At 36.3% G+C, this 16,984-nt stretch overlaps 1 protein-coding gene across 1 annotated transcript; it reads right to left on the reverse strand.

The window, feature by feature from the left end:
* Positions 1-396: 396 nt before the first annotated feature.
* LOC129238257 (cuticle protein 16.5-like) lies at positions 397-8,285 on the reverse strand. The gene is made up of 3 exons (XM_054873297.1): positions 7,930-8,285; positions 1,083-1,164; positions 397-732 (listed from the first exon to the last, which is right to left on the reverse strand). Exons 1-3 carry the CDS (start codon positions 8,283-8,285, stop codon positions 397-399), a joined length of 774 nt encoding a protein of 257 aa, XP_054729272.1.
* Between the last annotated feature and the right edge of the window lie 8,699 nt (positions 8,286-16,984).

Consider the following 16,984-nt stretch of genomic DNA (forward strand, 5'->3'; position numbering starts at 1 on the left):
GTGTTTCTAAGTCCAAGTTCTAAATCCACTGCAGGAGCATGAAAAAATTAGTTATTAAAAAAGGTGTTGCTCGTAGCGATCGCCTATGACAAACTTCTGTGCGTGTTTCTGCTTCGAAATAAATTGAAATTGAAATAAATTCAAATAAAGTGAATTTGCCGTACAAAATCAGCTTAAAACTCTAAGTAAGCCAATATCAAGGCGAACATCACAAGTTGGCAGAGGAGCTCAGCACACGCACACATTAAGTATAATATTTATCCATTACATGCAACTGGAGAAGTTCTCTTTTTCGTAAGTCGGTTAGAAAGAACTACAAAATAATTCTGCTATTTAATTATCGTTAAACTTTTATTCGGTCATTTAATCAAAATTAAAGAAATATTACTGAACAGTTCACTTCTTCTTCAACAGAGTGGACACAACGGGGGCGGTGTAGGCGACTGGAGCTACTGGAGCAACAGCAGCAACACGGGCAACAGGAGCACTGTAGACAGCTGGAGCAGCAACATGTGAGTAAGCGGCCACAGCTGGAGCAGAGTAAGCAGCGTGGGAGTAGGTAGCAACAGCTGGTGCGGCATAGGTCGAGTACGCAGCGTAGGGTGCGGCAGCGTAGGGTGCGGCGGCGTAGGTGGCATAAGCGGGAACAGCAGCAGCGGAATATGTCAAAGGAGCCACCAAACCGGGGTTAGCCTGGGCAACGGCGAAAAGGAGAGCCAAACAGATGAGGAACTGTAAGAGGAAGAAGTAGATGATATTAAGTATGTTCGACCAATAATGAGTGATTTAATTTATTTTTTTAAGTCGCTAGATTTGATTCACTTACTTTCATTTTGTGATAGTTTGTTGTTAATTGACTGCTGCGAGTTAACTGATGTCAACTACAAAACGTTGAGCATAATTTATAGCAAAAATTTGCTTCGCAATGTTAAATAGATTATGATGCTTACATACATACATACATACATACATTCGCAAGAACTCGCCCACGCTTTGTAACTCGTATTCGTACATAGCCGCCAGCACTGACAATAACCCGCACACAATTGTCATACGATTCAAATTTTGACAATAGAAATTACTGTTTGTACGTTGGAGCCGGCCTGTTCCGCTTTATGTTCGATTACTTTGAATTTCATCAAAGGGAAATTCTTGAACTGATTGCTAAGCATGATATAGCAAAAGAGAAAAAACAATAATCCGAAATCTGTAGACATTAGAAAAAAGAAAGATATTTATAAATAAGGCATAAATACATTTCAAATCATGTACTCTTATTTAAATGTAAAAATACGGGAAAGGAAAACCCCAAAAATAAATAAATCCATACATGCAAAATCGAGTATGTAAAAATTCTCAATTTTTTACAATTCATGTAGCTAAAGATAAGAATGGATACAAATTTATTCAACAAAAAAAGAACAAAAAATATATACAGCGTGTAAAACTATAACAGTCACACCCTTTTTTATAATAACGGTATTAATAGCTCTATTTCGATAAAATATTAGACCATTTATAAATACATACATCCATTATTGCAGACAAAAAACAAACTTTGGTAAAACCCATTAAGTTCAATTCTTTCTCTTTGAATTTTTTGTATTTGCCTCAAACAGTTCACGCAACTTTCGCGTTGGCACGGACGACTTCATTTGGTGTTTTGCTCCAGAGTTGTGACAATTGATTTTTAAAACTAGTTATGATGTTTAAGTACCAAAGCTTACTAAGCAAGCAGTTCCAATTGCTCCAATCGAATAGGTTTAAGTCTGGAGAAGACGGCCTTTCTTTCGCAAGATTCAGGCTTTGCATACATCAGCAGAATCTCGTTAGAATCTCGTCTATTTAAGTGTTGTTTAGATATATTCCGCATTCAATTTGACGCCTTTATTATTAAAATGCGCTCCAGTCCATCACGGAAAAAATATTTTGGAACCATTGTACAATTTTTTTTGGCTCAAGGAATGTGGAATATTTTAGCTGCTTGCATAGGATCATTTTGAGGATTATGTGGTTGCTTTTTGTCAGAAAAGATGATGTATGGTTCTGCCTGCCGCCTTAGTAGCATTTTCTCTTCGTTTTTTCTACTGTAACTCCGTAAGTCCATGAACTTTTTTTTCTTAGAAGCCTTAAGGTCTTCCTTAATGATCAAATGCGCGGTCTGGTAACTCATTTTAAGATGTTAAGTTTTCGTACCAAAACGGCGCAATTTCCATGAATCCCTCCGAGCTTTAAGCCCTGTTCTTACTATTATTCTGACGGAACGCCATTTTGAATGTTCATTTAATTGTTGACCTTTCTTGCACGTGTTTCGGCTCGTCTTCGATATTTACCTATTCAAAAAGATGGATCAAAAAACTTGTATCAAATTTTGTGTGAAAAACGAAATTAAGTGCGCGGATGCATTCCGAATGTTGACTGTGTCATACGAAGAAGCAACGTTTATCAGTGGTACAAAATGTTCTCAGAAGGCCGAGAAGATGTGAACTACGAAAAGCATGCCGGACGCCCGAGCACTTTAACAACAACGAAAAAATTGATGAAGTAAATAAACTGGTATTGGCCAATCGTCGAAACACCGTTAGAGAAGTTGCTGAGGGCCTAGACATATCAATTGGTTCGTGCCATTCGATTTTTTCAATGATTTGGGCATGAGACGGGTCGCCGCAAAACTTGTACCAAAACTGCTCAATTTCGACCAAAAGCACCATCGCATGAACATTGCTAATGAGATGTTGAACTCTATCCGCGACGACCCAAATTTGCTCCAGAGGGTCATAACTGGTAACGAATCGTGGGTTTATGGTTATGACGTGGAAAGCAAAGCTTAATCATTTCAATGGAAGCTGCCGCTCGAAAAAAATACGTTTCTTACGACTATTAGTGACATTTTGAACTGATTCCGCTTCATCAGTACCCAAATGCTGACCAATACTATTAATTACAACTTCGTCACGCAGCAAGCCTGGTGGGGTCTGTGATGCCCAACACTCCCACAGATATGTTCTGTCTGCATAAAGTTGCGTTACGTACTGGCTGACCTATGCTGCTCACCTAGTAATGTTCTCATATTGCTGACGCATTAATTACAGTAGGGTAAGACTCCGTCAGAAAATATGAGATTTGCAAGTGGTCTTTCGATTTCTTTGAAACTTTGGGAAATATTAGTTCTAGGTAAGATACATTCAAGCCTAAAAGGATTTTGAAAAATTTTCAAAATTGAGTCATCTACGCCATGTTGAATATCGGGACCGTGTTTTTTCAAAAATCAATATTTCTTGAACCGGTGGATGGATTTCAATGCAATTTACAGACAATATAGAAACAAATAAGTAGTTTAAATTAGTATTATGTAAAAAAAAAATTTCGAAATTTTGACCAAAAAAAAAGTCAAAAAATTTTTTTGAATCAATTTTTAGTTGATTTGGCCACTTTTTTAGATTTTCTGTTATACACGTAACGATTCCTTATAATTTAACCTTTATTTTGAAAAAAAAAATTTATGGTGTCTATAATAGTTCTCGAGATTTTGCGATTTTAGTGGAAGCGAACACCGTGAATTTCGCGGTTACGCAGCGCAGGAGTAGAAAAACGCGCACAGACCTGCAGCAGTCTGCTCCAGTCACTTCATACAGGAACACATAACGCAGCGCGAACCGTGCGTGCGTACGCTTAGGCTTGAATGTATCTTACCTAGAACTAATATTTCCCAAAGTTTCAAAGAAATCGAAAGACCACTTGCAAATCTCATATTTTCTGACGGAGTCTTACCCAGTAGTTTGATTATTTGCAAATCAGTTGACCTTCTGAAACCTCAACGGGTATACAAAAGGCTAATTCAAGAAATCATAATTTTCCTTAATACTAAGTTTAAACAGGCACCTAATTGGTAATTAAGAACATGCCAGTAATTTACAGTACAAAAATGCTAATTATTAATTGTAAATTAATACTCAATAGCATAAATCAAAAAGTTCAAAGAAAGTGTTAAATGCAGACAGTGCTGTCGTTCGATAGACTTGTAACGTACATTTTCTTTGAAATTCGTTAACCCGTACATACATATGTATGTATGTATCATTATGAAATTATACATGTATAATATAATAGAAATCTTTGTCACAGCCATGTCGGAAGTATGTGACTCTTAGATTTTCTATAAGGGACAAAGGGCAGATATATAAAAAATGGTTTTCCTTTTTTACCATTAAAGGGACAATTAAGTACATTTTTTTTGTAAACACATATGCATGTTTAAAAATTACTTTTTGGGATAATCTCCGTTGAGAAACATATTTAAGCGTTAAAATTAACTAATTTGAAGCATATGTGACTAATTGTTTTGTTCTAATTTTCTGTTTATTTACTTATTTAGTTACTTGAAACATAATTACTTGCATATCAGCCTCTGAAATTTTCTAATTTGGAAATCGCGCTTGTGTTTAGTACTGAATTACAAACACAAACAATAACAAAGGGGCCTTAAAGATTTTACCTGAAATATTATAAATCTGGAAACTTAGTTTTAGAATAAATAATATAATAATAATAATAATGCGTGAAAAACTTAATTGTCTTGGAGACCGGAAAGTTAAAAAAATCCATATCCTCGAATTTTAAACAAAATATCGAACTGTGGCTTCAAAATATACCCATGCGTTTAGATGGAAAACTAGTAAACAAGATTTCCGCAAGTAATTCTATGTACTTAATCTTGCCATAAATTCTGTGACAAGTTTTACAATGCCTACGGCGAAAACAAGTTCGCAGAAAAAAGTACTGTTTCGTGTTAACAATGGAGTGGGTAGCTAAAGAAAATCGCAATGCAGTGATTGCCTTACAGAGATGTGGTAAAAGTTCCAGTGAGATTTACGAATCGCTGGAAAAACTTAATATTTCGAGAATGTTTGTTTACCGAAAACTTAATCGTTTTTTTTTTCAAAGTGGCAGACAGAAAAAGAAGTGGTTGTTCTCGCGTGGAAAAAATTTGTAGAAATTATATGTACATATATATAATTGGCGCATACACCCTTTTTGGGTGTTTGGCCGAGCTCCTCCTCCTATTTGTGGCGTGCGAGAAATACACCCGGAGGTTTGCCATTGCCTGTCGAGGGGCGACCGATCTTAGAAAAATGGTTTTCTTAATTTTGGTATTTCGCTGAGATTCGAACTTAAGTTCTCTCTGAATTCCGAATGATAAGACTACTAAATACGCCAAAAATGTTGTTCCAAGAATTCAGCGTGGCTATCATCGAGCCTCTGGAATGATTTGGTGGGAATTGCCTTGTAAAGGCGTTACATCTCTTCACTTTTGCAAAAAAGGGGTTAAAATCGGTCCGAAAGTGTACCAGGAAAATGTCTTAGAAGACGTGGTGAATCAGTTGAGGAGTACCCCCTTCAATGGATGGCATTGCATCTTCCAGCAACATTCCGTTCCAGCCCATAAGGCAAAATCCACCCACCAGTGCCTAAAAAGCAATATTCGTGCGTTCATAGCCGTCTGGAAGCCCAAATTTAAATCCATTGGACTTTAGTTTGTGTTCACAATTGGAAGGCATGACCTGTCGAGAACCTCACAGAAATTTAAAGAGTCTCAAACAATCTTTGGTTCGAGCAGCGACGTCAATATCCATGAATGCCGAGCGTGCTGCAATAGCTGAATGGCGTAATCGTTTGAAGGCTTGTGTAAAAGCAAATGGTGACCATTTCAAATCAATATTAAAATTTTGTTTTTTAATATTTACAGGTAATGAGAAAGTTATGTACAATCTTCCAAATTTAAGTTAATATCTATTAGCGAAGCGCGAAAACATACCTTTAATGAAGCAATTACTCTTTTACAGAAAATTTCATTTTGATATTAAGTTTTTGCGCAAGAAACTTGAATCCTGGCAGAGCATAAAAGTCTATTAATAAATACAAATAATGTAAATTATGACTTAAAAGTGATAAAATGATTTTTATTGCGTATGTTTGTTGTAATCATCATTTAAGGGTTATATATGGGGCATTCTTTCTCAACGGGAGACCCCTATCTGTCCAAAAATGTTTTTGACCTAGAGAGTTCTAATAGGGCTTAAAATTTAGCTCTTTTTATCTACTTCTCAATACAGAGTGGCCAAAAACGCAATTCAAGATGGCTCATTTAATATGGCTAAAAATGTAATCAAAATTCATTAAATTCATTCTAATAACCTATACCAAAAAAATTCATTTCAACGGAAAGAGTTGTACGAGGTCTCAAAATTTAGCTAATAAAGTTTACTTTAAAATACAAAATGAAAAATTTTAAAATCCAAGATGGCGGCCACAACATCGCGGCTAATTTTTTAAAACTACTTAAATCCACTTAAACCCCTGAGTAACGAGTTTCATGCGAATTCATGAGTTTTTTCAAAAATCCGTTCGCCATATTGGATCCGCCATTTTGAAATTTGGAAATCTAACACCAGATTTGTAATCAGCGACCCAAAAAACCCCCGAGTAATATTATACATTTTAAGTGGATTTGAGGAGTTTTAAAAAATTAGCCGCCATGTTGTGGCCGCCATCTTGGATTTTAAAATTTTTCATTTTGTATTTTAAAGTAAACTTTATTAGCTAAATTTTGAGACCTCGTACAACTCTTTCCGTTGAAATGAATTTTTTTGGTATAGGTTATAAGAATGAGTTTAATGAATTTTGATTACTTTTTAGCCATATTTAATGAGCCATCTTGAATTTCGTTTTTGGCCACTCTGTATTGAAAAGTAGATAAAAAGAGCTAAATTTTAAGCCCTATTAGAACTCTCTAGGTCAAAAACATTTTTGGACAGATAGGGGTCTCCCGTTGAGAAAGAATGCCCCATATATATATATATATATATAATTGGCGCGTACACCCTTTTTGAGTGTTTAGCCGGGCTCCTCCTCCTATTTTGTGGCGTGCGTCGTGATGTTGTTCCACAAATGGAGGGACCTACAGTGTCAAGCCGACTCCGAACCGCAGATATTTTTGTGATGAGCTCTTTCATGGCAGAAATACACGCGGAGATTTGCAATTGGCTGCCGAGGGGCGACCGCTATTAGAAAAATGTTTTTCTTAATTTTGGTGTTTCACCTAATGATAGTCACGCACCAACCCATTCGGCTACGGCGGCCGCTAAAGGGTTACGCTAATGTAAATCAGCTTTTAACAAATCTGTTTGGACTTTATAAGCCTGCTCTCAATACTTAACATGCATTGTTTCATTCTCAAAGGTATAGATGTTGTTTCCTATAAAAATCGCGGTGTTAGGTTTTAATATTACTTTTTCTCATTAAAACTCAACCCACAAAGAATATGTTGTAGGGATTTTGTACTGATAAATCATAATAAAAAAAATTATAAAAAATTACAAAGAAATATAGTCGTGAATTAAAGTTCATCGTAAAAACTTGGTTTGCTGTAATCTTAATCTAAGATCTTTCTTACTTTAATTGTAATCGGATGCAGAAAGCGCTAGACCAATTGTGTCTAGCTGGATTGGTGGTTATACGAGTATATTAAAATAAACGAATTCAATGTATGTCCATCCAAACGCTGCAAGTTTCTATTAGTACTGGTGAAATAGTACTGGTAGATAATTGAGTGTGGGGAAAATAAGTTTACAGGAGCTACTACAGCCCATTCTGCACTCCTGGCAGACTACCAGAACTTGACCAGTGATATAAGTTTTATTTACCACACTTACGTGCAGTACGAGCAAGGATAATACATTACTGAGTTCTGAATTCTTTTTACCATGAGTACGAGTACTTACTTTACGAACCAATAAGATACATATATAACATATGTATGTACCTTTCGTGAGCTCATTGAATACAATTTTTTTTATCAATTCATTATTTCTTTATTTGTTTTTATTCGGATGATGTTTGGTGGTTTAAAAGGTATAAGTACTACTTTACTTCTTCTTCAATAGGGTGGACACAACAGGAGCGCTGTAGACAGCTGGAGCAACTGCGGCAACTGGAGCACTGTAGACAGCTGGAGCAGCAACGTGTGAGTAAGCGGCCACAGCTGGAGCAGAGTAAGCAGCGTGGGAGTAGGTAGCAACAGCTGGTGCGGCATAGGTCGAGTACGCGGCGTAGGGTGCGGCGACGTAGGGAGAGGCGGCGTAGGAGGCATAAGCGGGCACGGCAGCAGCGGAGTATGTTAAAGGAGCCACCAAACCGGGGTTAGCCTGGGCAACGGCGAAGAGGAGAGCCAAACAGATGAGGAACTGTAAGAGGAAAAAGTAGATGATATTGAGTATTTTCTGCATATATTGAGTGATCTAATGTATTTCCTAAATAGTCTAAGAGCTCATGACCAAAAAACCCAACATATTTTATACCACTTGAAATTTTGTGTGAGATTAGTTTTTTAATACTAGAATCGATATCCCGCGGGCTGGCTGCTCAATAGCGGTCTTAATTATGGGTTTTTATTTTTTAAAATTGTTAATAAAAAACATTTTCCCAACATATTTTATACCACTTGAAATTTTAACAGAACTTCATTTACGGTCTGTATAAAATGAAACGATGGTTGCCAGCCCATTCTCATGGTCCCAAAGTACTGCCAGCCCATGTTGAAAGTGCGTTGATGGAAGCACAAGTCAACATATTTTATACCGGCTGTATTTTTTACACGACATTGGCAATACAATAAATTGATGAAATCTGTAGAGCCAGCCCATTCTGATGGTCCCATCACATGGAAAATTTGGAAAATTTCATTCATTTCATTCATTCATGAGTGCGAGCGAGACCGACTTACGTGAATGTGGGCGCGCGAGAGAGAGCGTATATCGTTTATATCGTTTATATACTGTCTGTCGCGCGCGCTGGCTCTACTTTTTTACTAGGAATTTTGAATGGTGATTCATAATAGTCTAAGAGCTCATGACCAAAAAACCCAACATATTATTTAAGACCGCTATTGAGCAGCCAGCCCCCGGATATCGATTCGAGTATTAAAAAACTAATCTCACACAAAATTTCAAGAAGTATAAAATATGTTGGGTTTTTTGGTCATGAGCTCTCCGTCTATAAGTCGCCATCTGCCTGCAATACAATACGGGCGGTATTCAAGGACAACAGTGTCCGGACCCAAAGTACGACGTCAGGTATAGTTAGTTCTTTCCCAGTGTTGGCTAGTAAAGACGTAAATTTTAACTCTTCGTTCGATTTTCTTACTTGTTATTTAAAATGGAATCTTCCATCAAGTGCGTTTTTTGTAACAGTAAAAGAACAAATGATAAACTCGTTGCTTTTACCGTGCATACGTTAAAAAAGTGCCGGGAAGTGTTGGACATTCGGAAAAAATTTAATTTAAAATATAAAGATGTTATTTTACCAGCATCAGAATGTAATGACGGCTATCATATAAAATGCCATAAAATGTTCTTAGCAGTCATGAAAAAGTATTATGAAAAAAAGGCAGTTACATCATCGGATATTTCAGTTCAAACAGGTATGAAAATATTTATTTTACTGTAATAAGGGAAGGAATATAATACTAGTTCCGATTATAATTTTTTTTGTATTCAAATATATTTTCACAGATGAACCGACACCAAGCACTTCATCTGCTCACGAAATAGAACAAACACATCAGGAAGGTCAATCTGCCATACAAGAACCTTCAGGTGAAAAATTAACGGAGGCAGCATTAAGTGTGGAGCAGGATATTTGTGCATTTTGTAATAAAAAATATAAAAAATCCAAAGGACGTCAGGCACCACTTGTCAGAGGAGAAAAAAAAAATCTCATTGAAGCCTTGGCAGAATATTTGGATGTTGTGAAAGATAGTGAATTTTTTAAGTCACTTTCGAACGAGCCTCCGCACTTATTTTATCACAAAATCTGTCGGGTTGAATATTTTAATAAATTTAAAAGCAATCCAACTGCAGACACAAAATTTAATCTGAATCGGGAACTACACAAGGAAGCTGATGATGAAATTGATCAGTTCATCCAAAAAAACATCATTGCTCGTGGCAGTTGTTTCTTTTTAATATCTCTGGGTGAAATATACGATGATATATTGAAGAAATTGTACGAAGACCGTGGCTATAGTTATGGTGGTTCATGCAACCTTCAACATTTGCTGAATAAAATTCTTGATAAATTCAGTGATGAAATTAAAGTCTCAGCTTTCAGAAATAAAAACGTAATTTTACCGAAAAATAAATTCATAGATGATGGCCTTTTTTCGCTGTTACAAGAAGATGAAATACTCCAGAAAGCAGCATTCATTTTACGAAGAAGAATTTTAAATATTGAAAAGAAGCCTTTATCCTCGAATGTAAAGTTGAATGAATTGCTGGCTGGAGAATGTATGATCGACCGTGATTTGATAAATTTTTACGTGATGTTGCTGAGCGGGGCCCGAAATCGACGTAAGAACACCCCAGACTTATATAGAAAAGTCAATTCAATTGCAGCCGACACAATCTACGCGGTTACGAATGGAAATATGAAGCCTGGAAAGCATATTACCTTGGGAATGGCTATGAAAAGTTTAACCAGCAGCCGTAAAGTTATCGATATTCTCAACAAATACGGTCACTGCTGCAGCTATCATGTTCTCGAAGAACTGGAAACCGAAGCTACATTTTCTTCTATAGAAAGGACTCAGGAATGTCCTGAAGGTATTACGCTGGCATCAAATTTAAATACTGGGGTGGCTTTCGATAATTTCGACAGATTTGTCGAAACAACCAGCGGGAAAGATACCCTACATGATACGGTTGGTATCATCTATCAAAATGTAATTAATAATGATAGCAATGTTGCTGATGATGAATGTCAACGTGACACAACTGCTGCAGGTCCATCAAAAAGACGACGCACATTTGATGCAATCTCCACAGAACTTACACCGTACACAAAAAAAGCGAGACTCGTTGACACACTTCAGATATATAATAGGGACCAGGATTCAGTAATTTCATCTACTCTGTATTGCCAATGTCGTGTAAAAAAGACAGCCGGTATAAAATATGTTGACTTGTGCTTCCATCAACGCACTTTCAACATGGGCTGGCAGTACTTTGGGACCATGAGAATGGGCTGGCAACCATCGTTTCATTTTATACAGACCGTAAATGAAGTTCTGTTAAAATTTCAAGTGGTATAAAATATGTTGGGAAAATGTTTTTTATTAACAATTTTAAAAAATAAAAACCCATAATTAAGACCGCTATTGAGCAGCCAGCCCGCGGGATATCGATTCTAGTATTAAAAAACTAATCTCACACAAAATTTCAAGTGGTATAAAATATGTTGGGTTTTTTGGTCATGAGCTCTCCGTCTAAAACGGTGTTTAATTTTGAATAAACCACTTTTTTATAAATCAACACATTTGGTCCACTTACTTTCATTTTGTGATAGTTTGTTGTTAATTGACTGCTGCGAGTTAACTGATGTCAACTACAACTTATCGATGACAATTTATACAAAATTTAATAAAGGGCGCATTTTCCAAAAATTCGCTAAGAAGTCTAGTATGTAAGATTGAATGAGTACATAAATTCAATTGTGTCGCTACTTGAGCATATATGAATTGAAAAATTACATATTTACATATATATGCCATTGCGTGCAAATCAGCGCCAGACATTCTTTGCAGATCAATCAGTCCACTTTTTTTTGTGAAGAACTGGTTCTTTTGAAATAGATTGAAAATTATTTTGTTGTTCCAAGTGTGGCGGATTTCAATGCTGGCGATTCGGTCTGCTAACGCGGATGTATTTGGTGACTTTAGTTTTGAACATTGGAAATTTTGTTTTTGATTTTTTTCACGATATTTATCTCCCCACACAAGAACACAATTGGTGTGATAATCCCTCAAACGTATCAAATGCTTACGCTTTGTTGTTCTCGATTAGGGCAAAACAATATCAGTACGAGTGCTCAAAAATTACATGCCAGCTCACATACATCCGTACATACATACAAACGTTGATGAAAGTATTTTAGGTACTGTGGATGCCTAAAGCATTAGACAAATGCTTATCAAAATAATGACAATCATAAATTGCGTCACGTTTGCGCAGGCGCACCAACAGCAAAAGCAAGTACACACTCTACATTCATTCACACATACTTAGGTACATATGTAGAGTTTTTTAAGCATTTACGAAAATGGAAAGAAAGAAAGAATCAGGTAAATGACTTGTTCATTTTCATATTGTTGTTGTTGGATAAACAAATTAATGCGATTCTATTGATAACTGGCTTTGACGGCTCGCGGCTGGCTGCAACCAACAATTCAAGGGTAAAAGTTAATAAATTTCTGTGAGACTTATTGAATTACATACATTATCTACAAATACATAAATATGACCCCAATTGAACTTAGTCAATGCATTTTACAAAAATAGTTAGTAGCCAACAAGTTTCAAATACTACTCTACCAATTAAGATAACTTGTATTGCTAGTGGTCGAAACTTCAACCAATATCAATTCTCACTATAAGCAGTAGGTTTCATTGAATTTCAATTGAACTAGACAATGCAACTATATATCAGTGTAACATGAAGTTTAAGTTTGCATGAAAGGTTCAATACCCCCTTTTCAACACTTACAGCTTTTCGCCTTAAGTACGATATTCGTAATTTATGTAACTGTATGAAATTTTAGTACCTTAGCATAAGCGATTCTATATGAAAGTTTCAATTTGTAGCTACAATAGCTACTACTTTTTCACTACAAGACAGGTATTGGCGCTTTGTGTAACTGTATCAAATTATATTATCTTAACTTTTGTGGCTCCGAAAGTAAGCGATTTCGAAATTTTAGTTTCTATGAGAGGTACCACGCCCCCTTTTCCAATACCTACTACTTTTCACCCTAAGTACGATATATACAATTTATGCATTCATGCCAAGTTTCAGTTCTCCAGTTTAATTGGTTTTAGATATACGCATATTGATTCTAAAATTTTGGTCTATATGTCAGATGCCACGCTCACAATATACCAGGGTTAACTTTTCTGCACTAAAAGAAGTTATTTTTGGGAGCATATTTATGTAATAATGATTTCCAAAAATATTATAATTTTATATTTTGGAAATGAATTTGGTTGAGCCTGTTTTCCGTCCATCCTTACTCGAAATATCTTCTCTGTAAATAATAAAATATATGCAAAACTTAAAAAATCCTGAAAGTATTAGTTGTATACAGAGATACTCGTACATAAATGTTAAAGGCCTATCTATAAGTGTGATAGAAGTTGGAACGATGATGTACTAGGATTCAACAGTTGGGTGATGAAAATAGTTGTGGCATATATAACACTACTTGGAAATTCTGGGGCCACTAAACCCTTACAAACTCTTTGACCTATTTCCATGGTACCTTTCTTTGTTGACATCGTAAATATTCTGTCTAGTTCTTTGGCCAGCATCCTGAGGCCATTACTGTTTGCCTTGTTTATGATTGTTATTAGTACTTGCTTTAAACATTCCTTTTTTTAGTGTTCACCGATGATCTCAGGTTTATTCGTCGAATAAGCTGTATAGGGTGGGCCATATAAAATTTGCTTTTTGAATCGGCTATAAAAAAAATTAATCAATATTTTTCCACACTTTTTTTTTATTTTGAAGATTGAACATTGTCATTTATGAATGAAAAATAATATCGTTCAAATGACTGCCACGACTGGCTTTAGAGTAGGCCATTCGATCAACCCAATTGTTAAGCACATTTTCGATTGTTTGGGCTCCAATTTCATGAATGGCAACTTCGATTTCGTGTGTTAAAGCACCAATCGTTCGCATAGCATTTGTCCTTAACGGCTCCCCACAAAAAATTGTCCAACGGGCTTAAATCACAGCTCCGAGGCGGTGAATTGATATCGGAATATCGGCTGATTATTCGGTTTTTAAAAAACAGTAGCCAAAAATTCGAGTGTAACTTTGGAAGTGTGACAAGTTGCACCGTCCTGTTGAAACCAAATGTCGTCGATGTCATTCTCTTCAATTTTTGGAAACAAAAACTCGTTGAGCATGTCACGGCACCGTTCGCCATTTACTGTAACCGCGGAAGAAGAAGAAGACTCACCACTTTGGAAATAGGTTTTCAATATTTCCCAATTTTGTTCAAGCGTATAGCATCCCATTTCGAAAAAGTCAAGCCTTTAAGTAAATTATGAACACATTTGACATGTCATTTGTTTTACCATTCTCAAAAAAATAGGTGGTTCAAAAAGCAAACGCTATATGGCCCACCCTGTACTTCCATATCCTGTATTTAATAAATGTTTTAATACATCTTATTAGTTGGCGTGATGGCCATAAGCTCTAGTTACATTGAAATGCTAATGCCTTTCACTAATTACATTAAAAATTGTTTTCATATGCCATTCTTCAAATCTCTTTTCTTTCGACTTCTAACTTTATAAATAACAATCTAACTTCGGTTAAGGATTTTTCGAGCTGGTTGTAGTTTTTGATTTGACCTTCTCGGTTGTAAATCGTGTCGGCTATGTGCTTCCAAAGGTGTTAAGTAACTTTAAAAGCTGGCACGTAAATCGCTATCCAAGTAATTCCCAAATTACCATGTTTCCACAGCGCATTCGCAATTTTCTTCGGCAACTCTCACTCTTTTTCTTGTTCTTTGCTTTTTTATTATTATTTGTTAAGAATATTTGGGATAGAGAAAACGGAATTTTGATATAAAATTTTACTTTATTTATTCGTTACACTTTCCAACAGGCCGGCGAAAATGCGTTAATAGAAATATATGGCTAGAAAAAACAGCCACATACTATTATAAACTATATAAGAGTTGAAGAAACTAGAATAGATTTTGGTCTGCCCTAAAATTTTTGAGGTATTCAGCAATCTTTTCGACATAATAATTATTTTCACAATATTTTTGTTTGTTCCCATTACTAAAATTAAACTCTTTCTAGTTTTTATTTAACGTCTTTTAATTTTATTTTGATTTCCCAGCTAATTTCAATACATTTTCGGTAAAAACTAGGGAAGACAACGATTTGCTTGTCAAGGTAATTGAGACGGAATTACGGTAAGGTTAAAGGCGATTCGTTCTTAAAAATTTGTTTGGCGAATTATATAATTCGAGGAATAATTGGGAAGTGAATTACAAATGAGGGAGCGAATTACGAATGGAAGAGCGATTTATGTGCCGTGGAAACGTAGCATTATTTAATTATTTGGTATGCCCAAAATTAGAGTAGGACTTTGTGTTCTGGAATCCAATCTAAATATATTAGACAAAAATAAGTTCAAAAGAAATTTGTCCATATAGCCCTTAAGGTAAAATTAGAGGTGCCCTACCCTGGTGCCATAATCTTAACCGTGGTCTAAAGAACACCGATATTCATTGTCATTTATTATTGGGGCTATAGCCATAAGCAGCTCGTATTTACATATAGTACATTGTCATTGATTTGTTCATTTCGAAAGTGCAGATACTAAAGAAAAGATAACAACATTAAGAGTCATGAGAAATTTTCTAGTTTACTCATTAATATTTATAATGTGCTTATACGAGGCGTGTTCAAAAAGTATCGCGAATTTTGTGTTTTTCCAAAAATTATTTATTTATTCATTAATATCTATTTTGTTCCCTTCAAAGTAATCTCCATGAGATATTATGCACTTGTGTCAACGTTTTTTCCAACCTTCGATGCACTTCAAAAAATAATTTTTTTTATCTTGTTCAGCTCCTCCTTCGATGCCGTCTTTATTTCGTCAATCGTAGCGTAGCGTCGTCCTTTCATGGCCTCTTCAGTTTCGGGAACAAGAAAAAGTCACAGGGGGCCAGATCTGGGGAATACGGTGGCTGTGGCATCATTATTGTGTTGTTTTTGGCCAAGAAGTCGCGTACAAGCAACGATGTGTGAGCAGGGGCGTTATCGTGATGCAATGGCCAATTTTTGTTCTTCCACAAATCCGGGCGTTTCTGTCGGATTGCTTCTCGCAAATTGCGCATTACTTGCAGGTAATATTCCTTATTGACCGTTTTATCCTGTGGCAAGAACTCACGATGCACAACGCCCCTGCAATCGAAGAAAACGGTACGCAAAACTTTTAGATTCGACCGAACTTGGCGCGCTTTTTTCGGTTTTGGTTCGAGCGGTAGCTTCCATTGAAATGATTGAGCTTTGGTTTCCACGTCATAACTATAAACCCACTATTCGTCACCAGTTATGACCCTCTGGAGCAAATTTGGGTCGTCGCGGATAGAGTCCAACATCTCATTAGCAATGTTCATGCGATGCTGCTTTGGTCGAAATTGAGCAGTTTTGGTACGAATTTTGCGGCGACGCGTCTCATGCCCAAATCATTGAAAAAATCGAATGGCACGAGACAATCGATATGTCTAGGTCCTCAGCAACTTCTCTAACGTAGATTCGACGATTGGCCAATACCACTTTCTTCACTTCATCAATTTTTTCGTCTGTTGTTGAAGTGCTCGGGCGTCCGGCATGTTTTTCGTAGTTCACATCTTCTCGGCCTTCTGAGAACATTTTGTACCACTGATAAACGTTGCTTTGGTCCAAAGTAGCTTCTCCGTATGACACAGTCAACATTTGGAATGCATCCGCGCACTTAATTTCGTTTTTCACACAAAAGGTAAAAATCGAAGACGAGCCGAAACACATGCAAGCAAAGCAGCTGTAAACAATTGATTGAACATTCAAAACGGCTGAACTCGTCGACATGAGTGAGAGACATGAGTACCAACATATCGTCACAAAAGATCGAAATTCGAATATACATAACGGTAAATTCAAAATTCGCGATACTTTTTGAACACACGTCGTATACCACGATGCCACAAATCAACAATCAGCTGTTTATGGTTACGGTGAAAAAGTAAAATTCATTTGATCTGTACGGTTACGGTTATGACTACGACATTATGGCTCGTCACCTTAATCGATTACAGTGTTGTCCATAGATTGGCTCGATCAGCAGACTTATGTGGTTTTGGTTATGG

This window comes from Anastrepha obliqua, chromosome 2, assembly GCF_027943255.1.
Source record: "Anastrepha obliqua isolate idAnaObli1 chromosome 2, idAnaObli1_1.0, whole genome shotgun sequence".
NCBI classification, from domain to species: Eukaryota; Metazoa; Arthropoda; class Insecta; order Diptera; family Tephritidae; genus Anastrepha; species Anastrepha obliqua.